The 21435-nt window shown below is 46.0% G+C and overlaps 1 protein-coding gene across 4 annotated transcripts in view; it reads right to left on the bottom strand.

The window, feature by feature from the left end:
- The window catches only part of PLXNB1 (plexin B1), a 67924-nt gene that overhangs the window by 11411 nt on the left and 35078 nt on the right, over positions 1-21435 (bottom strand). For all 4 annotated transcript variants that reach the window (XM_052678431.1, XM_052678432.1, XM_052678433.1 and 1 more), the window contains 21 exons: positions 19102-19284; positions 18816-18944; positions 17384-17484; positions 16584-16716; positions 15761-15917; positions 12796-12904; positions 12599-12707; positions 11601-12458; positions 11082-11207; positions 10192-10314; positions 9248-9341; positions 8823-8989; positions 7644-7795; positions 5671-5776; positions 4031-4167; positions 3633-3809; positions 3263-3431; positions 1985-2227; positions 1338-1514; positions 889-1037; positions 667-767 (listed from right to left, as the gene is read on the bottom strand). In XM_052678431.1, the coding sequence (XP_052534391.1) occupies positions 667-767; positions 889-1037; positions 1338-1514; positions 1985-2227; positions 3263-3431; positions 3633-3809; positions 4031-4167; positions 5671-5776; positions 7644-7795; positions 8823-8989; positions 9248-9341; positions 10192-10314; positions 11082-11207; positions 11601-12458; positions 12599-12707; positions 12796-12904; positions 15761-15917; positions 16584-16716; positions 17384-17484; positions 18816-18944; positions 19102-19284 (3700 nt within the window). The remainder of the gene's footprint in view (positions 1-666; positions 768-888; positions 1038-1337; positions 1515-1984; positions 2228-3262; positions 3432-3632; positions 3810-4030; positions 4168-5670; positions 5777-7643; positions 7796-8822; positions 8990-9247; positions 9342-10191; positions 10315-11081; positions 11208-11600; positions 12459-12598; positions 12708-12795; positions 12905-15760; positions 15918-16583; positions 16717-17383; positions 17485-18815; positions 18945-19101; positions 19285-21435) is intronic.

Below are 21435 nucleotides of genomic sequence, written 5' to 3'. Positions count from 1 at the left end.
CACACCAGGGTCCCATTACTAGAACATCTATCACTAGACTAGGCACTGGGAGAACTGCATGAGGAACCAGAAAGTGAATTTGGTGATTATTCGCTTTTACAGGTAGGGGCTGGTTTGCTGTTTTATAAAGAGGTGGCCACAGTTTGGCACTGATCTGTGGTCATAGGCATTAACTATATACAAAGTACTAGAAATTTCCTGCACCTCCCTGCCTTCCCACATTAGTTGCAGATTACAATCTGAGCTGCCTGCACAGTTCTAGAGCTGTAGATGCCCCACACAAGGGCTCACAGCTGAAAGCAGCTCAAGTTCAAGGTTTGCAGACTCAGGATATGTATGGGGTGTAATTTAACCTGCTCTACACACAGACTGGACCAGCTGCCCTTCAGATCCCTCCAAGTGCGCTGTCCTGACCTTTAGCTCCTCATCTGAGTCTGGAGGATGAACTGGAGAATCATAGGGGTCTTTACAGATCACTGTGCTCTGAATTAAAAAGAAACATTAAATAAGACATTTGGCCATGTTTCAATGCACTGGCATAGGATGTAAGCTATAGCCTGTCCTGAGTTACCCAAACAAATATGCAGCTACGAAAAAGCAGTAGGGCTCAGTGTGATTCTTCAAACTTCCCCAAATCTGCAGAAACATAGGAGCTCTGTGACTGACCTGTGAATTCCTTTTTGCATCTGTCCCGAACACTTGTTTCTAGATTTTCCAGCTGGATTTGAACTTTCTTGTAATCCCTCAGAGCCTGTTTACTCTTCCTCCTGTAAGCAGCAGAATTGTTCCCAATGATCTTAGCCCAGGGACTGTCCTTTACCAGCTGTTGTGTTGCTGCCAAGGACTCCAGGGCAACTGGAGCTCCCATACAGTGCAACAGCCTCTCACCTGTATATGAAGACAATGACCAGAACAATCAGTGCCACGAAGGATGCACCAACACCCAGACCAATCTGCGCCTCCAGAGGAAAGGTGAGCTGGCTTTCTGTGTCGTACTGCACTCTGCCCAGGAGGAAGTTCAGGTTTCCCATCTGCACCTGTAAAGAAAGCACAGCCGTGATATAAGCTCGGTGCAGCACTGAAAAGCAAAGAAATGGTTTCTCCATCATGATTACAGGTGGTCTAAAGCTCTCCTGTAAGGCTACGTCCCACAGCACAACTTCTGAATTCTGCTCCATTTATTTTCAGGCAGTGTTTGGCACTTACAGGTAGAGTTAAGAACAAGAACGGCTCCTTGCCACGAGGGCTTCTGCCTTTCTTCTCCCTGTCCCACTGCTCCTAGCACCACATCCTGCTTGTGCATCTACTACAAACATGCCTTCTTGCTGATTCCCTACCGTGAACTCCGGGAGCAGGTCAGTGCCCTCCCGCTTTGTGCGGTGCCGTGGAGCGGGCTGCTCAGAGGGAGGCTCACAGTACAGATGGTTCCTCGTTAATGTCTTCACCACACAGATTCCTTCCCCAATCATGGCCATAACTTCATCCTTGGAAATGGCCAGATCTAGATTTTCCCCCTGGAACAGAAATAGAACAGAACAGAATAGATCAGATGGGACTAAAAACCATCTCCATTATCTGTAGTTCCAGAGACGACGACGGAGACCAGCACCGCAAGATGACAGGAGCCCTTTCTTTTCACTCCTAAGGTGACATGAAAAGGTTGGCAGCTTTGGGCTTAGCAGGTGTAGGCTTTTTTTCATACCAGTATCTCATACATGAATAGTGTTACTTTACACTGAGACTAAAAATAAGAGTATGGGACTTTCTATGAGTCCTATGAATCCATACGGGCTCAAGAGGATTTTTTTGGTGCAGTCCTTTTCCCTTCTTATTAGGTGGCATTTCTCAGGGGCTGAAATAGATGTGCTGCTATGGGCTGCAAGCCTGTCAAATGCTTTAAAACACTGGATGCTGCATGACACCAATTTAAAACAGTCTAAGGTTATCAACAATTCTGTACAGCGTATGTTATTTCTTGTGTTACCTCCACAGAAATCACACTTCCAGGCTTGTGACGATAGGGCTTGGCAGGATCTTCAGCATTCAGCGGCTTGAGGATGGGGTTGACTTCGTAAGAGAAGGGCATGGGATGCAATGAGTTGAAATCAAAGCTCAGATTATCCAGAATAAATTCCAGCTTGATGTGGACACTCCGCAGTAGCAGGTTAATGGCTGGAGTTTTGCACAGGATCAGGTAGGAGGAGTTAACAAGACATGGTTCTTCAAACTAAAAGCAAAGATAAAAATGTCAGTGGGGAAACCACTAACACTTCTGCAGCTCTGCAATACTTCCCAGCCCTGAGCAATCTGGGGCCAATCTGTGCTCCTTTTATCTGGAGCAATGCCAGAGAAACTGCTAATTGTAGAGAGGAAAATACAAGATCTGAGGAATTCCCTGGTTCCCCTGAAGACAGTTTTCTGAGCACTGGTTTTGCTGCAAGTACCAAATTCTTAACAGTGGAAATTAGCTCTGCCATTCCCCCAGCAGTAAATTCTGGAGTAGCATCAGCTTTAGATCAAAGATCTCCAACACAAGGCAGACTTAATAACCTGAATGTTTCTGTGAAAGAAGTGTCCTGTGTTGGGTTACATACATTTTCAACATGTGGTGAAAGCACTAGTCATTTTTTTTTCCCTTCCCCCATAGGAATTCAGAGTCACAAAAAATACTGGAGAAACAGCTTTTACTAGTGCATGTCCACTGGGCACACGTTCAGCTCCAGATCTGTGCAATAAAAACTCAAAAGGGATTTAGTATGGAAAAAAAGCATCCTTCATGGTTTGAGAAGCTTTCATATACGTGTAAGAACATGAAAAGCATCATCCTCACCATGTATCTTGGAATGCCAGATGAAATGTCAGATGATTATACCTCAGCAAGACTTCCAAGTTTATGTACAGGAAGCCCTCTATTGTTTGCACTGTGAATACAAACGCCTGTACTTTGGCTACCAAATATTCTCAATTCTGCTGCAAGATCTGCTGTCTTGATGATCAGATCAATACCTCCACAGTTACACACCTCAAGACAGGCAGCTGGAGAGCAGAAAAACATTGAACATCCCTAAGCAAAAGCAGATCCAATTCATGTCAGTGTTTGTGAAAGCTCTTAACCTGGCAGACATTGCTTTGGCCAAGACTTAGTTGGTAGGACACAAGCAGAGCAACGGGTCCAGATGCCCCAGTGACAGAAATCCACCCCTGCAATGCAGCACACCAGCCCTCACACACCCACAGCCCCACCGAGCCCTCTGCCTGTTACCTGCTGGATGCTGCACACAGCATCCTTGGGGCACTCGGTGTCTGCGATGATTCTGCGCCATCTCCCCAGGCCTCGGCGCCGGCGTTCAGAGGGAGAAACTGTAACTCGAATCTTGGGGCTCTGTACAACATCCAAGTTGTATCCATGAACTCTGAGTACTCTCCCCCCACTGGAAGAGAAAAGCAGCTCATCTCACACAACTATTAACTGCTAGCTCTGTCTTGCCCATGTTCCCACTCCTCTGCTTATGCGCACTCCTACAGGCCTGGCATCACTCCAGCGTGCCACACAACAAACATGCCAGCAGTGCTGCAGTACCTGCCTACCACAGCACAGAGCCCTGAGGAAGGTGCAAGCACTGTCTCTGTACCTGAGAAAGCTTTTGGGTGGCTCTGCAAAAGTGATATTGGGATCTAGAGTATATCTGAAGAGGGAACCTTCCAGCCTCCGCTCCTGGTCTCCGTATTTGATAGTGACTGGGAGTTCTGTAGACACATTGCTGGGACTTGTCTGGCATGCCAACTGATCCTCTGTCATCTCAGAGAGGCTTGGAGAGATAAAAAAAGAGAACAAGGGATTCATAGAGCCACTGAAGTGACAGGTTTTATAATACAGTGCCTTGCTCCTTACCGACAGCCTGTGAACCTCTTCCCCTATCTTCCTAGGTTTAATGATGAAAGGTTCTAAGTCTAATGCTGACAGCCCTGCAGGGCTCTAGGGCAGAGTTGGGGCAGCACACAGCCAGCACGTTGGCAGGTCTGATCTTACATGTGGCAAGGGAGGTCTCCGAGCAGGACACTGATCTCATTAGGATGTCCAGTTAGCAGCTTTGAGCCCAGCAGTGTAAGGCAGGTTCCTCCTGCTTTGGGGCCCTGAGTTGGAACTATGGATTTCAGCTCTGGGTTCTGGAAGGAAAAAGGGAAAGAAAAAAAATAAATGAATAAAAGAGAGAAATGGAGTGCTTGAATGACAAGGACCTCACAAAATAAGGCAAGGAAAGAAAGCAACAGGGATCTCCAGCACTCTGAAAATACAAGCTATAGATTCCTAATCACAGTCTAGCGTCCTGCACCTCCTTTTACTGTGGAGTGGTAGCAGCAGAGGGAGGGGACCAACCACACCAGCAAGAAATGTGAGCTAGGGACTTATTTTTCCACAAAATGCAAAAGGCAGATCAGTCTGCAAATAGCAAAGCCATAAGCCTCACACACAAACCCTAGGATCAACAGTTCAAAGGGATTGTTCAGATCAGTAACTGGATTAAGAACTCAAGATAGGAAACATAAGGTAGCAAATAAACTGTCTGTTTGTCTAGCAGATGAGGAGATTACCAGCAGGGAGCCCTAAGAATCTGTGTTAGGACCTGTGCAGTTAAACATGTTGTTGGGTCACCTGGGAAGGAGAAAGGAAATTTGATAAAATTATTCAGAGCAACAAAAACTCAGTCCCACAGACATGGTGCACAAACATTCAGGGGGCCTGGCAACAGACTGGGACAAGTAGTTCACTACTAATAAATGAAAAGTGAGATAGATTAAATGAGAAAGAGCTGGGAGACAACAACAGTAAAGCAGCCCAGGTGTGAGCTTTCAAATAGCTAATGCCCATAAGAAGTGCCTATAAGAATTCCATTGCCTGCAAAGCACAGATCTCAATAAAAAACACATCAAGCATTATCAATTCCTGGGAAATGGACTGAATATAATAAGGGAATCTTTATGACACAGTACAAATAGCTGTTGCACTCATATCTTCAATACAGAACGCAGCTCCCATCACCTTGCCTAAAAATGGTCATCAGGAAACCGAAGAACAACAACAAATACAATCCAATACACAAAGCATATGGCCAAAAGTGTAACAGCCCAAGACTTTTCAGGCATCTCTTTCCTCCTCCCAAGGGAAATGGAGACGTGCAACCAGTCACATACCATTAATTCATAGTTGTACAGCAAGGTTGAAAAGTGAGCATTGTATCTTACTTAAATATTCCATAGTCGCTGGGTTTAAGATATCAACAACTTATCAGAAAGGTGTTTAAAAATAAAGGAAACCTATCCATGCAATGCACAGTAATTCCAGACTCACTGCCAGCTGCTGAAGGTCAGGAGCAAAGACTGTTCAAGCAGTGTTCAAGTTCTTAGTTTTCAGATTAAGAAAAAGTCACAAGTCCTAACAAGGTCCTAACAAAGTCACAAACAAAAACCTGCAAATCAGAAAGATACAATCCACCAGAGCTGTTCTTATCATCTTAGCAATAGGGAAAAAAACACCCCGCAGAACACAAACAGCAAATAAATCAGAAAAAAGAACACCAGCATCAAGTTTCTGAGGGTGTCTTACGCTCCTGTACAGCAGAAGTACTGAAAGAACAGAGAGAGGCATCAAAGAAGTGACAGCTGTATTACCTGATAGGTGAAAATATGCTCAGAGACTCCACGTCCTCCTCCAGGCACTTCCACCACAATGTGCCCAAATCTCTCTGTCCAGCTCCCGCCGGTGACGCACACGATGCTGCAGGACAACCCAAGAACAGTGTCACAGCAAGGGAAAGATGAGCTGTACCCACTGTGCCATGTTCTAAAACCACCTGGCAACCTCAGCTCCCTTCTCTTGCAGCCTTATCACGTGCTCAGAACACACAACCGAACAAGGAGAAACTCCTTTACGAGCTGGTTCAGGGGTGGCAGGTAAAGCAGGTGGCCATTCAGATGAGCCACTCTATCTGACAGCGGGACAGAAGGGATGAAGCTCGCTGTAGCAGCTGCACAAAGAGGCAAAGAACTCCACTACAGTCCAGAGCTGATCCAAACAGTGAGTTCCGGAGTGACGCTGGGCAATCCACACATCCACACATCAGCACTGTGCCTGATGCAGAACAAAAGTCAAGACAAGAGGTCCAGCTGGCACTGCTCTTCAGCCAGCAGCCTCTAGCACCTGCCAGCTCCCTTGATATGCACCCCTTCATTCTTTCCAGTCCCTCCGTTGTAATTTGGCACGGGAGAAGCTGATGTGGTGAAAAATCAGGTCATACTTCAAAGAGAGTAGCAAGGAGTCCCATGTTACGGCACTGATTTCCCTACAGAAAAACACAGTTCTGCAGCAGACTTTTGCCAGCTTCCTTACACATTAATTTTGTTGGTGCCTTGCTCAGGAGTGAGTTCCACATACACAGCTATATGCCCCCAACCAAAAAGGCTCAGGAATTTGAAGCTAGGCAGTGCAGGGAGTCAGTTTCAAGCCAACCACCTGTGATGCCAGGTGACAGACAGAACAAAGACAGTGCTACCCCAGGAAGATTATGCTCTAATTCTAGGATGAAAACAGAAAGCAGATGGATCCAGACAAACAAAGAGCACAGACAAGACAACACTGCTCAACGTAGCAGGCCACTTCCCAGCAGGAACTTACCTGACTCCCCGGGGGAAGGGTGCTACAGATACCACGAGATGGAAAAATGGGCTTGTGATAGCTCTGATGAGAGGTTACTCACAATTGCTCTGCTCTTCTCTCCTCATCTCCTGCTGGTTGCTTGGCTCCTTTCCCTCCCTTGTCCAAGGCTCCCACTTACCTGCCCTGAAAATATTCTTTTCTCCTTCTCCCTGTTACCTAATAGCCTCAGTCACGTCTCTCAAACCTGACTATATTTTCCTGTTATACAGCCCTTCCTTGACCAGGCACACCAGCTACTCAGTTACCTTTATTACTGACATAAGCTGGATTCAGCACAACATCTCTTTCCCCTTCTCAGCCTCCTCCTAGCCAGTACTTTCACAGGTTCTGTGTAACTGCTAGGCACTGCTAACCAGAAGTGTGGCACAGTGCCCACAAGACTCCCCTGTCGGTCCCAGGCTGAGGGGATCCTTTCACTGCATTTGTTTTTGGGAGGTTGATTAGCCAGCAAGTGAAAAATAACAGTCTAAGGACATGCTCACTCAAGCAGGGGGCAACAAGTTGTGCTGTACCTCCAGTCACACATTCTCATCCTTGCCATGTGTTAATATGAAATTTCCCTAGCAGTGACACTTACAAAAGCCACATCCTTTGCTTTATTGAAATAAAGCTGTGACTGGGAACACACACGTGAAACTGAGTGGCTCTGAGCCTGAGACTCCCTGAGCATGCTAACCCACAAGGCCCCAGCAGCGTGCTGGGTACATGGCAGCACTGTTTGGTCACTGCCTTGTACACCAAGTTATCGCTCCAAGGTCACTGCCTGGGGAGAAACTAATCAGAAGGCGACTGCACTCAGAGGCACTCCCTAGGGAATGGGCAAGGCTCCATTCTTGCTACAGAAAAGGCAACAAAATCTCAGCCTGGTGTCGGCAGCCAAGGGAAAAGCCAACGCCTGCCTCTGGGAGGAGGTTTGCAGATACTCTACCTGCTAGAGATCTCATACTCTTGAGCATCTACGGCACAGGGAATTCCTGCAACAGTGACAGTGTCTGCAATGTCTTGATGTTTCTGCCCGAGGTTTGAGCCAGTGATGGTGATTCTAGTGCCACCTTCCACTGGTCCAGACAGGGGGTACACCTGCAAAGACACCCGCGCACGTGTAAATGTCACATTATCTCAGACCTCCTCAGTCTGGCACCTGATCTACAGCACAGAGCCCTTCACGACTGCCCCAATACCAACTGCCTGCTCCAGTCACCGCTATGGATTCACTTTGGTAACCAGGACTAGTACCAGGCCGCATCCTCAGAAGAGAGATCATAAAGAGTATCATGGTCAGAGCCTTCTTTTCTATTCCTCACCATTGCCAGCATTCCTCAGAGGGCATTAATCCACTGTGGACTTCTATAGGCAAGGACTACTCTGCCTGACCTCAACAACATGCTGACCACTCCGTAGAGCATCTCTACTGAAGAATGGGAATGCACAAGCTGGTACGTGTTACTTGTATTGAAGCAGCAAGCACCATTACCCCCTCAGCATCAGTAAGACAATGAATCACATGCTGCACAAACTTCAAAGCTCTGTCCCTGAGCAGCATCCAAGATGAACTAAGACAAGATGCAGCACATGGATGTTGTGTGCCACTGGAGGGAGGACAAGCTGACAAGCAAAGGGACGCATGGCTACAGACACCTGTCATGTGGCAGTTAGCAAGGAACACTTAAAATAAACAAACAAAAATAATTAATCCCAGTAACCTGTCTCACCTTTCACATCCTCACTGTGACACTATCATGAGTGTTTGCCCTCCTTTACCCCAGGCTCAGTTGGGTCAATCTGTTTCAGAGTCTGGCTCAGAACAGTTGGAGGATCCAATCTGCAGATCCTTTCCGAGCTTTTAAATGGTTATGCTTCTTTTGGAACATCAGTTTCAGCTCACTTGAGATACAAATACACCATTCCCCAATGTTCTCTCTCAGTACAACAAAAGCTCAGCACAAGTCTAGCATCCTCACATCACCAAGGAATTACAGTGGAATAGGATCAACGTACTCTCCAATGTGCCAACATACAACTGAACTACACTGTTTGCACTCTGAGCTCATAGACCTCCGCTTTCAACTGGAGAATGCCACATACTAGTGAGCAGGTGGTTACTCACGGAGTGAATGAGAGGTGCTGGACACAAGTCTTCTATCTCTTCCTTGCAGGAGCCCCTGAAGATACAGCTGGGCTTGTCACCACCACACCACACACAGTTGTACTTTGAGTCGGCTGTTTGGCAGCGGCTACAGTCAGTGTGTCCCACGGAGCAGTTGTAGAAAGTCACTGGAAGAGAAACATCCAGAAGATGTGAAAACAGCCCCTAAGGCATAGAATAACTCAGCAATTTGGTGTCCTACACAGCACCCCCTCCACCTCTCTGCTCTGTGAAAACTGATGAAAATCAGGCTGTATGTTTTCTTCAGTTGCCCTGAGATGGGATCACTACAGATTCCAAATATCTACACATATAAAAAAGCTGAGGATTTCTCGGTTCCCCTTCCATTCCTTATGCTGCCCCTTGGAGAAGTGTTGCACTCCTACCGTGAAGATCTGCAGCACTGTCCACTCGAAGGTGCTGCCGCCTCTGCACAAACACCACAGCATTGAATTCCAGTTGAGGTGCTGTGTAGCTGTACTGCAAAGACAGAAACCATCAAGGTAAAGGACCTCATGGAGGCACAAACACACCAGCTGAACAGGTTGGAAAAAACAAAAAAAGTAGCATTCATCATGCACAGCCTATAAGGAGCTTCTATGAATGCAGCCAAAGGAGCATTAGCTCGGGCGATGGCAGCATGGGCTTGTCCTTACTGGCTCACTCAGTCACCACTTAGCTCTAAAAAGAGAAACAGACGTTGGTTCACCAGGGAGAACACTGCAAACAAGCGTGTGCTCATGGCAATACTTGTCTAACTTCCTAACTGCACCCCTAAATGTCTGATTTCTAATTGCAAGCCACCTGCTTGGGAAATTGTTCAAGCTGGCACTTCTGCAATTTTGGGATGTAGGATTACAATTGGTCTGCAGGGCCTGCGTGCTCAAAAGCTAATGTTGTTCCTTTTCTTTTGACTATGCGAGGTTGCAAACTACGAACATCACCTCTGCCTGTAAACCTTGCCCTACATCAAACCCACACAAAAGAACCATTGCCACAGCAGTCATGATCTGCAAACTGTGCTAAGCAGCAGTTCCAGCTATAGCAGAAGCAGCAGGTTGCAATGAGCAGCGACTGACACAGCACCATTCTGTGCCACGTCAAACGCAGCAACAGATCTCGTGGCTCAGACCACACAATCCTTCTGCAGCCTGAAATGCCGGTGCCACCAGGACGCAGCACCCCAGACAAGATCTCTATGGCATTAAACACTCCACAAATATTTTAGCAAAACGTGCTTTTCTCCTCAGAAACCTCACCTCCCAGCCAGTTAGATGAACGAGGTGAATAAAATTAGTACCGGTGTGAAATGCCATCACAAGTCCCTCACCTGGTTCAGCTGGCAGGTGATGTAACATAGGGACTGGTTTGCTGCATCCCCTTCCACATAAGCATCCATCATCATCATCTTCCCTTCCAAATTCAGGACACACTCATAGTCCCACTGCTGGTCCTGGAAACAAAGGCAGAGCACACAGATTAGTGCATCTTGGAAATACTAAGTGTTTTCTTCTCTCTCCCATAAGCCTTTCCTCAAATTGCTTATGCATGCCTTGTCAAAAATGGAGGATAAGTATCTGTAACTAGCTCAGCTCCTCTGACTGAAGTCAAGTTTAACATACAAACCAACAATTAGTCTGTGGGCTGTGTTCTGAAGCAGATGTTTGTAAAGGGTTGCCAAAGCCGTATTCCATCTTAAGAAGCAAACTTTTTTTTTTTTTCCCTTAATCAGAGGCACACCCTGGGAATGAAGCTTTCCAGGGCCGGTTTTCCCCACCATGGAAGCTTCAGGTACAACAGGAATAGCCACATCAGCATTACCAGTCCAGAAAGGAAGGAGAATAGATGATCTGTATTTTGTGTATGGAGACAGAAACAGCAGAGATTCAGCAGAAAGTTATTCCAAGAACTGCCATCTGCACTGCAGCACAGGTGCAACTTAATGCAAATACTTTCAGACCCCCAGCAGGTTGGTGCACACCTGTGGTCTCCCTTTTTCTGCTCGCCCTCCTACCCGGGAAGAAACCCAAGTACAAAATTGCTTATTCACAGGAGTCAGGCACTCCTCTAGCTGTTTTTTTGCTAGAACACAGGAAAAACCTCAGCAGAGCCACAACTTTCTTAGACAATTATTTTTAGCAGTCCAGTGGATTGGTTGCCCAAACAGTGCTCTGCACTAATATGGTTTCTGAATGCTAATGTGAAATAGCAGCTAACTACCCGGTAAAGGTGGAAGTTCTTTCCAAGCAGGGTTATCTTCCTCGCCACATTGACTGGAAACAGTGAAGATCCCTGGATTCCTTGCACACAGGGACATGCACCAGGACCCCAACTAAGCTCTTCATTCTGGAAATAAACAACAGCATCTTTAGACAAAGAGATTTCCACACCTCTCATACAGGAAATCAAAGAAACAATAGGCCAACAGAGAAGCAAAGCCTGTCTGGACAAAGAAACATCTGTGGGAGTTACAAGAAAGCGATGCACAAGCCTGAAGCAGTGAACAGCAGAAAGCTGTGAATATCCTGGACATCACAGCAGCTGCTACCTTCAGATCAGCAGCATTTCTACAAGGCCTGGGAACTTCAGATTGCCACTTCTCATCCCACACATTACAGTGGTCACCTACTTTCTCAGAAAGCACAACTTCTTCTACATGCTGAAACATCAGACCAGCAAATCCCATCAAACTTTCCAATAAGTACAGCTTAAACTGTAAAAGCAGATTCTGCAGCTTACCTCCCAAAATCCAGGGGCATCATACTGATAGTCAAGGTCAGGGTGGAGGATCCTGGGTAAGTCAGGGACATCCCTCTCTGAAGAATCACCATCACCCGATAAAAGAGTAGAAGCAGAGAAGGGAGATGTGTCGTTTTCAGCCTGCAGCAAATCCATCCAATCCTCTGTGTCCTGGAGCTCCGTGTCCTCCCCCAGCAGCGAATCTTGGGGAGCTGATGGTGGAGGATCTGATGCAGGTATTTCAGTTCCCAGCATGGCAGGAGAGTCATTAGAGGCAGAAGGGTCCTCTAGCATCTGGCCATGGGTTTGGGGAGATGGGATGGCAGATGTCAGGGCCTCCGTGGTAGGAAAAGAACTCGGAGGCCATCTGAAACTGGTGACATGAGGGGAAGGTGTCACTGCTGGAGAAGATGTGAACAGAGGAGAAGCTGCTACAGTGGTAGGTGGCTCAGTGTGCCACGGCTCCTGGGCAGTGGAGGGCCCTATGGTTGGCAAGGCTGCATGATCCACATTTTTGCCTGGGCTGGTGAAAATAGATGCAGCAGGAGAAGCTGTGCCTGGCAGAGTGACAGCAGGTTTGTCTGCTGGTGGTGGCAGGGGATGTTCTGTGATGGCCTGGAGAGATGCTGCTTCAGCTGAAAGTGTTGAGTACGGGTTGCTAATGATTTCTGTAGACTCAGTCATTGAATTGGAGGCAGCAGAGAATGTGATGAGGTTGGGCTCTGTGGGGGGCACAGTGCTTGATACTGCATGCACAGGGGGAGTGATGGGTTTTACGGCCACCGTTGGGGCTACGGTAGAGGACTTAGTGAGGGGAGCTGCTGAAGAAGGGAACACACTTGAAGTTGGGATCTGGGCCTAAAGAAAAACAATATGGCAGGGTAAGAGAAAAGTAATAACACAGAATAAAACCCAAGCACAAAACCACTCCATACAGTCCCCACAGCTATGTGCAGAAGAGGAAGTTTCACCACCGAAGGACTGAGTAGGAGACGCACCCTTTCATTGTAGATAATGGTTCCTTCTTCACAGGCTGCTTTGTGGGTGCAGAGGTGCTGCTGGACGCACCAGTTGCATCCCCAGGGACTGCTCACACACTTCTGGCACCTGGAACAGTGATAGAAAAGTAGTTCCTATGCTGATCCAGGGCAGCCACCCTCCCTAGAACCACAGACAAGAAAAAGCAGGTGCTCACGGTGCTGATTTCCATAGCAGGGCCACTGCAGCACAATCATAGAAAGAGAAGTCCACAGAAGCAATGAAGATGTCATGGAAACGCACTACAAGCTTTATGGTGACATGATCTGAAAGTGAAAATAAGAATTTCTTAGAAACGGTGCCACTCAGAGTGCCACTGTTAAAAGACACAGCATGCTCTACGGAAGACACTTGTCAAACCTGGAGACAGATTCCCTTCCATGCTGCCAGCATCTCCATCTCTAGATTATCCTGTGGACACTAAGAACAGGTTGGACAAGTTTATCGGGGTAGTTTAAGACAGCTCTTGCCAACCCAGGGGAAGGAAGATGACTGAAGATCGCTCTAGATTTGCTGTAACTCCACTGTCACCTCTGTGTGACGTGAAGAGGTGACATTCCAGGCTCAAAGATGATTGTCGTCATTTGTGATCCAAAGGAAAACCCAACCCTTGGAACCAACATGTGCTTCACATGCAGTTATCACCTCGAGATCTTTGTTTTTATGGCCAGACTGAGAGGTGAGTCAACGAAGGAGTTCACAAGACCTGTAAACTCACCTGCAATGACCAAAGACTTCTCTGTTTTAAACCTATGTCTCATGTTAACTACAAGCTTCAGGACAGCCAGATTCTCTTTGGGAAAAGAATTATCATTGCTTTATAACAGGTCAAATAACTGCAGGAATGGTCATAGCTAACCATCTCTGAGAGCATGAGCCTGAGGGAGATGTTTTGCATATGGCAGTTACAAAAATGCAATTAACCTCATTTCAAACAAATGCCCTCAACCTTAGAACTGAACATTAGATTTCTAACTAATGGAAACATATTGCATGCTCTGCCCAACTCCAGGAGCTGCCATTTGTCCAAGATAATTTGTTACAAAAATAAGTAACAAGAAGGTTGCCTATCCTTCCTCTAAGAGAGTTCAGACTTGTTTTTGCATATAAAAATACATTCATTTGCAAAAGTCTGGAAGACAATGAAGTAGCTGTCCTGTCTGACAGAGGATCCCTCAGGCTTGAACTGGATTCCTAACAGGGTGACAAGAGAGACATGATGCCAGTAAAACAGGCAATGAGGTGTCACGAAAAGCCAGCAGTAAGAAAAAATATGGTATCACAAGCTGCTGAAGGCAGGAGTCACCGCAGTGCTGCCAGCTCCTATCGCTGTTACAAAGGCGACTGCATCTGGCAGTGCTGGAAGGGCCAACACCTCTCAGGATTTCAGGACTGATGCTGTATTTATAAATATTCTTTTCTCCAATTATTTGCCATGACTGCCAATGGTGCTGTTCAACAGCAGAGATGACAAGGTTGAGCCCTTGCAAATTAAGAGATCTTGCTACCTACATGTAACTCGTCAGCAGTCACAGATGAGCCAAATGCAACCTCTACAGTAAAGCTGAAAAGAGGAAAATATTTTAGCAAGCTGGGAAAAGCTTTTTAGTAAGAATAGGAAAATACCAGTGTAAGAGGCTCCAATGACATCTCATTTAGAAAATTGTATAGTTCTGATTACCAACTTCAAATTACTCTTAGCAGAGTATAAAAATAGCACAAAGAAGGGCTGCAAATGCAGTGAAGAAGAGAGAAAACCTAAGTAACAACAAATACGAAGAGAAGGTTGGCATAGTTAACACAGCAAAACCCTTCTAGGAGCACTTGGCCATAGTTCAGTGACTCAAAGAGCTCCTACAGAAGCAGAAGGACAACACAGATAAGATTCCTGGATGGTTCTTGTCGGATAAGCTCAGGTTAGAAAATAGAAGCAGGCTGCTTCAGAGAAGCAAGATGAAAATAATGTAGGTAAAACACTTAATTGTTGAAGTAAAAGCAAGATTGGCTTATAAAGGAGCTGCTAAAAGGATCTGAAGTGTAGAATAGTGAAAACTAGACTGTGGATTTACCTTTATGACCTTCACAGTTTAAATTCAGGTCAATGTTTGCTATCTAAATGGCAAAACCAATCCTGTTCACTTTGCCTGCAGTAACAGGGCACGAAGCCTCTCTCTCTGTGCCTGACTGAAAAGGACACCTGGTTGGTTTATTCCACGCAGCATGAAAGCCAGCAGACAAATACCAAAAAATCAAGGTGTCTGAACAACAGAGCTGGCTTGGTTCTGCTGTCATGTTACGACCACGGAGGTGGTTTCAGACCTACCAGACAGCTGTGCAGGTACATGGCAGAACCTCTACAGCTAGTTAGGTGATTTGTGTGGACTGCTTCCCAGCCAGCACCTGCTTTATTTACTTCAGCTGAACAAGTTCTCTGAAGAGAGCAGCTCAGAGCTCACACCAACAGGCTGGGGAACATCCAACACACAGGCCACAGACAGAGAGCCTTCTAGGTGCTTTGGGGTGGCCAATTAGTAATACTTAGAGATTGTTGTTTATAGTAACAGCCTGACTGTATTTTCTGAGGTTTTGCTGCATTGCAGATTCATTTCTAATCTTTTTTAATGGCTGTGGGTCCCTTCTTCACTTTTCCTACAGGTACTTTCTTCTTCCACTCATGTGTGGATTTTGAAAAGGTTTACTTTTTTTTTTATTATTTTATTTTTTATTTATTTATAATCAAACTTTGCTTGCTAAGAAAAAGAAAGAAAAAGCAGCAGCGTTTAAGTCAGCTCTCTCCAGATTTATGACAAATGCTGCCAAACCAGCTACCGCTCCAGACTGCATTTCAGATCATCTTCAGGTTGTCACAAAACCCTTCAAGGGGGAGCTCCTTTCCAACCACCAGAATTTGGCACTGGAATCTGGCAACAGCCCAGAACAGCACAGGATGTGCGTGACACACAAGTAGCAAGCAAAGAGACATTATGACAGAATGAAACGAACACCTGCTGACAGACCATGCACATCCATCGCTGCGAATCCTGGCACTCTGACCCAAAATGTACTTTCTCTTGACAGTGCTATCTGAGCTTATCATGCCCCATTTAAAGCATTTCACTGACCTGCTCCTGCTGGCAAGGCTGGTGTTTGGTTGGGATCTGGTGAAGGACACATGATTCCTGACTCTGTCAGAACTGCTGAGCTTTCATAATCTTGAAAGTAACATGAGTAAAATTCTTCCTCATGCAGAGAAGGTAAGTCTGAGATAGCCAGGAATATCTGCCAATTCAATAGCATACAGTAAATACTCCGTTCTCCAAAACATTCTTCTAGTTCATCTAATATTCTGGTTCTACTTTTTCAAAGCAAGAGCCCCTAAGGCAGTTATCTACACACACATCCATTTTTCTATCTTTTCGGGCTGGCTGCTTCACCCATCATCTCCTGCCATTCGCCCGCTGAACTTGGCACCCACCAAGGAAAGGGCAATTTCCCCCCTTTGCTCAAGTCTTTAGCAAAAGACAGATTCTAGTCATGCCCTAACAGATTTAAAACACTGCCATACTTCAGCTTTTCTGCCAGGTCTCTGGTGCCAGATTGAAGCCCTATATTTGGGTAGCTCCTTTTAGATCTTCCTAGAGAGTATCAGAAGAGTCAGAAACACTCTGAACTCACAGACAGAAGCATATAACAGATATCAAGCCAAGGAAGATCCTCACTCAAGCAGCCATCAAATACTCCAGAATACCTAGTAAGTCTCTTTTAAGAGACAAGGACATTCAGATTTATAGGAAAAACAATTATATTTCCTGGGACTGCCAACTTAAATTCCTCATGTGAGGCAGACATGCTTGAAAGCACCAGAAAGACTTGTGGGCCTTACAATTTTGCAGGGGACTCTTTCTATGTGCTTGAAGATTATCAGAGAGAATCATCATTGCTCACATTTCTCTTTTCCTCTCGGCTGATATTGGCTGGAGTTAGTGACTGGACAGAGAGACACTGCTGTGTAGAGTTGAAGCTCCAGAGCCACTGCTCACTCAATCCGGACCTCAAGCACTCCGAGCGACGGCTGCACCTGCAGAGAAACAGCAGAAAGCCCTAGCAGAGATCTGCACAGCCCTAGCAGGGCACACATCCAACCCCCAAACCCATGCTGGCTGTCTGAAACCCTTGCTAGATTCTCAGAGAAGCTGCTAAACAACCATGAAGTCCCATCCTCTCACCACCATCCATAGCAAAGGATGAGCCGTAACCAGCTGCCAGTTACGGCTTCAAGGGCCATAAACCAGGTCCCAGGGCATTGCACATGGGGACAGCCAGCAAGCAGATAGACACGCTGGGACAAACCACTTCTTGTGAAGCAGTATCAGAAGGGGAGCAAGAAGTAAAAAAGCACCAAGTACAACAGAGACACCAGAAGAAGTGAAGAAATTTGTAGAGGGGCAGTTTGAGCTGCAGTCAGCCTAAAACCTGGCTGAAGTCCTCTGGACAGGAACATTGTGAGTGATCAAAGATCCAGAAAGCAACTGAAAGACAATACTGTGCAACTGTGACTTATAGAGGTGCTTTAGAAGTGCAGACAGAAGAATGGTAAATCAGAATGAATTTGTAGGCCAGATATATCCCACAAAGGAGCTAAAAATAAACCCAGACACTAGACATATATATGGAGACTGGAAGAGAGTAAATGGGGACAATTCCTAAGCATTATTCCTCCAAAACCCAAGCAGGATTCATCTTACCGTCCCTGAAGGACACACCAGCCACAGTAAGGATCTTCCAGCGCCAGACAGGACTCGCAGTCTGAGTGCAGGGAGCACTCCAGTATGGGAACCTTTAGCACCTGTCAGGAAAAGAGATCTTTGAAATCAGAGCACACACAAAGCAGGCCCCAGAACTACAGCTACTTCTGCCTAGCTAGTTAGGTCCTGTTATCAGCATGCCACTGAAATTTCAGGCTAATTCCTAGTACTGCACAGAACTGAAGAAAAAGGAATACATTCCCAAAGCCTGCCTGATGCCTATTTTACATACTAAGGAAGGACACTAACTTCAAGCTCTGCAGAGACACTGAGGCAAACAGCACACTGCTGAAACATCATCCATGACATTCCTTGCAAGAACACTTTATTTAGTGATAAATAACAAACAGTGCCATTTGCTTTTTTGCTTTTCTGGACTGTGTCATCTCAGTCATACTGACAGCCCACCATGCTGGAGCTGGATGCGGTAGCTCCAGTGGAGGGCTCTGAAAGCACCTGCCCCACTGCCCAGCTCTATCTGGCAGAGCTGCCGCTTGCAGTGAAAGTAGAGCAGTCGGCTCTCAGCAAAGTGGAGCACAACCTTGCACAACCTTGCAGCATTTGGGGTAAGCTTGACTTGCAGCACGTGCCTGCCTTAACTGACCATCCTTGCTGATTTCTGCCTTTCGCCTTTCTTTAAATCAGCTGCTACACTTCAGCTACTGTGCTGTCAGTCACTTTAAGCGATCATCTTCTAATCCTCAATCTATTACTTTTGCTAAGTATATCATGAATTTTGCATTTTTTTTTTAATTGACAGAACAATTACTCATAGGGATGTACTTCAGATTTCCCCTAATCATCTTCCACTCACAGATTTCAGCTCCTCCTTTGAAGTATTACAAAATTTGAGCATCTCAACCTGCACATGAGGGTTTGAATGAAGGGAAGCAGTGGTTTTCAGTTTGCCCTTTCTTTCAGACAGAGTAACCCAGGGGTTGCTTTCATTTTGCTAGGAGGATCCTTTTCTTTCTAGCTCAAGAAGCTGATCTAACATTCAGCAAATCCTCTCAAATAAAATACCCACAGCTCAATTTTCCACCCAGCAGCCCCAGCAATGACAGTGCTGCTTCTCCTGCTGCCACCGGACACAAAAGGAATTAGAGAAGGCTGAAGAAGAAGAGGAAAGGTGCCTTGCATAGTTCCTTACACAGCTTGCTTTTATCTGTAAAATTCATCACACAATCACTGCTGAAACAAGGCAGCCTGACCAACTTACGAAAACATACGTGCCATGGATTAAAACCCAGAATGTTACCAGAATGGGTAAAACCTCTGCCACAATTCTCAAGACTCCTCCACTCCCTTCAGCAGTTTGTCTGGAACTCAAATCCCGTCAGCTCTTCTGTGGAAGGGATTTAATTGCTCTTACCATTGATTGAGTCATGACGAAGAGGTGCTCCTGCAACTGGTCGAACAGCAGGTCTCCACTCACCATGCTGTTCAACTGGATAGCTAAAGAAGCATAGATGTGTGCATCTCCCATTGCTCCCAAATACACCTGCAAGAGAGTCACAGCAGTATAGAGGCAAAGTATCAGAATAGGAGACATCTGTCCTACCCAAGGAATTACAGAAGAACTGACATTGCTTTTCCTGCCACCCCCCACCTGAGCATCCTTGATTGGTTTTACCCTCTTCGTTGCATCCAGACCGTACCTTGTGCAGTCTCCCCCTGCTGTCTCCTAGAAAAGCAATGGTGTGGCCATCTTCCACATTCACTGCCACAGCTGTCAGTCGGGACTCTGTTGTCTCCAGGAGAGGGGCTGCTTCCAAGGGGACCCGGCTGGCCATGGGGCTGGGAGTGTGGTCAGAGCCACAGGGGTACGCATACAGGGTGTCCTTTGGGGGAGTGAAAAGGACAGGGAAATCAGTACCCAAACCAAAAGGACACAAAGAACATCATCACCTTCCACCCCTCCCATCCTCTCTTCTGTCTCTCACAGAGGTGAATTTAGTTTTGCATCTCTAGGCTTTTTGATGAGAGTAGCAAACAGCTTCTAATTATTAGTTAAGGTACATCAGTTGTTTGTAGCCTAACAGAATCCTGCAGATATTCCACTTGAGTTTATTCAGCGTAACAGATGTATTGCTAATGAAATGCACCTAAATTCTGCTTAAGAGCCAACTCCAAAAAGCGTTCCTGCTGAACACTGCCACGGCACAGCTTTGGGGAAGACTTGATGCATTTTTCAGAAAACAACCACCACCAACCAAGATGGAAATGCCAGCTTCTGGTGCAAAATGGAATCAGCTGCCCACGTCACCAGCATTACGTCCAACAGTTAGCACAGTTCTGTTGTATCACTCACGAATTCCAGGTCTGAGGTGGAGCCCCCAGAACCAGGACAGACATGAACACAGGGTGGAACACAGCCTGCTCCAAAGAGCTACACACAAAACCTGTGCAGTGCGTGCAGCCGAGACCCACAAAATACAAACAAATCCTCTCTGCACACTGCTGCAATTCTTCCTAGCTCTGTCAGACTTCTGAAAATTAGCTCCACAGCACTGTGCAAAAACAGTCATCCCTCTGTTCCAGCCAGATCCCTCCCAGTACCCACCAAAGCGTCACTTGCTGAATTCTAAAGGAAAGAATAAAAGCTGCCAACTTGTTTGCTATTCGTACGTGTAGAAAGGAGATGCTTCATTTTTTTCCCCCAAATAACGGCACAATCTGTGTAGGACAGTTTCTCTGTTGCTTCTTGACACCTCGCTTGGTGCCTAGTTTAACATCAGAGTATCCTTTGATACTATTAAACCTACCATTTTTAATCAATTAGAGGCTTGTCTTCAAACAATGCTAGTGTATAAAAGCTGATTTTCACCATGGGATCACCATGGATAATATCTTCCTCCTCCTCCATTGCTCTATATTTTCACTGAGGTATTACTGGGCAGCTCCCACCAACCCAGTTCCCCTCGCTCCAGGCAGCAAGGCTGGATTTATACAGCCCCAGTTCCTGTAAGATTTAATAGGAAGTGAGCCATTGCCAGACATCCACACTCAAAGGCATGAAGCCTTTGTTTAGAATGGGATTCTAGATATTTTTTGCAAGCTTTATATCAATTTAGACAAACGCTGGAACCAAAAATATCTCATTACTAGAGGCTGATTTTTCAAAGTTTGCTTTAATAAAATGGATACAAGACAGAAATGGTTGTATATCCCATCTGTGCCCAGCGCTGCTGCTGCCCACACGTGATGCTGGGGGAATTCACTGCACACTGAGGGTCGGCTGCTACAGAACAACGTGACCATGTGAGCTCTCCCAGTGCTGGCACAGCCTGGCCATCACCTCCCTGGGACTGTCAGCAGTGCAAGTTAATCACAGGCAAGAGCTGAAACACGTTCTGTGCCATGGGATTAAGACCATGATAATTGTATATAAGCACTTTGTAAACTTACATAGAAGCTGTGTGAATTGTTTTTGGTGAATAGCATTTTGGCAACGCAGTAGCAAAATACTCCACAGGAATCACCCAGCATCGTACTGCCACAGAGCAAGTTTGGAGTGCCCAGACCAAAGCTGAATTCTGGTGTTTGCTTCCTACCTTCCACGTGTGAGAAGCAACAATGGGGCAAACCTGTACTGATTCATGATAAAAACGGAAAGCTTGATGCAAAAAGAAAAGCTGTGTATCTTGAAAACTACACCCTGGGAAGACATGCAGCCTCAAGGGAACCTGCTTCACAAGTCCAATTATCAAGGCACCAACAGCATCTACCATCTCCTGCATCTGGAGACAAATAGGAAAGTGGATACACTTTCAGATCTCCAGCAAACCAGAGCTAGTTCTGAAGTCTTTATAAAAACCAAGTGTTTGTTCCAGCAGAAGAGATGACACTGAGCTGTACAACTCAATGCTAGCCTCCCCCTCTGCTCTAAAAACAAGGAGACAGCGCTGAGGAAAAGAACATACCTTGTGCTGGTCTGGAGGCAGAAAAACGTGAAATTAATTAGCATTATTCCCATATAAAGCACAAGCTGC

This window comes from Tympanuchus pallidicinctus, unplaced genomic scaffold (genome assembly GCF_026119805.1).
Source record: "Tympanuchus pallidicinctus isolate F22 unplaced genomic scaffold, pur_lepc_1.0 scaffold17, whole genome shotgun sequence".
NCBI lineage: Eukaryota > Metazoa > Chordata > Aves > Galliformes > Phasianidae > Tympanuchus > Tympanuchus pallidicinctus.
This window is presented reverse-complemented; position numbering and strand designations above follow the sequence as displayed.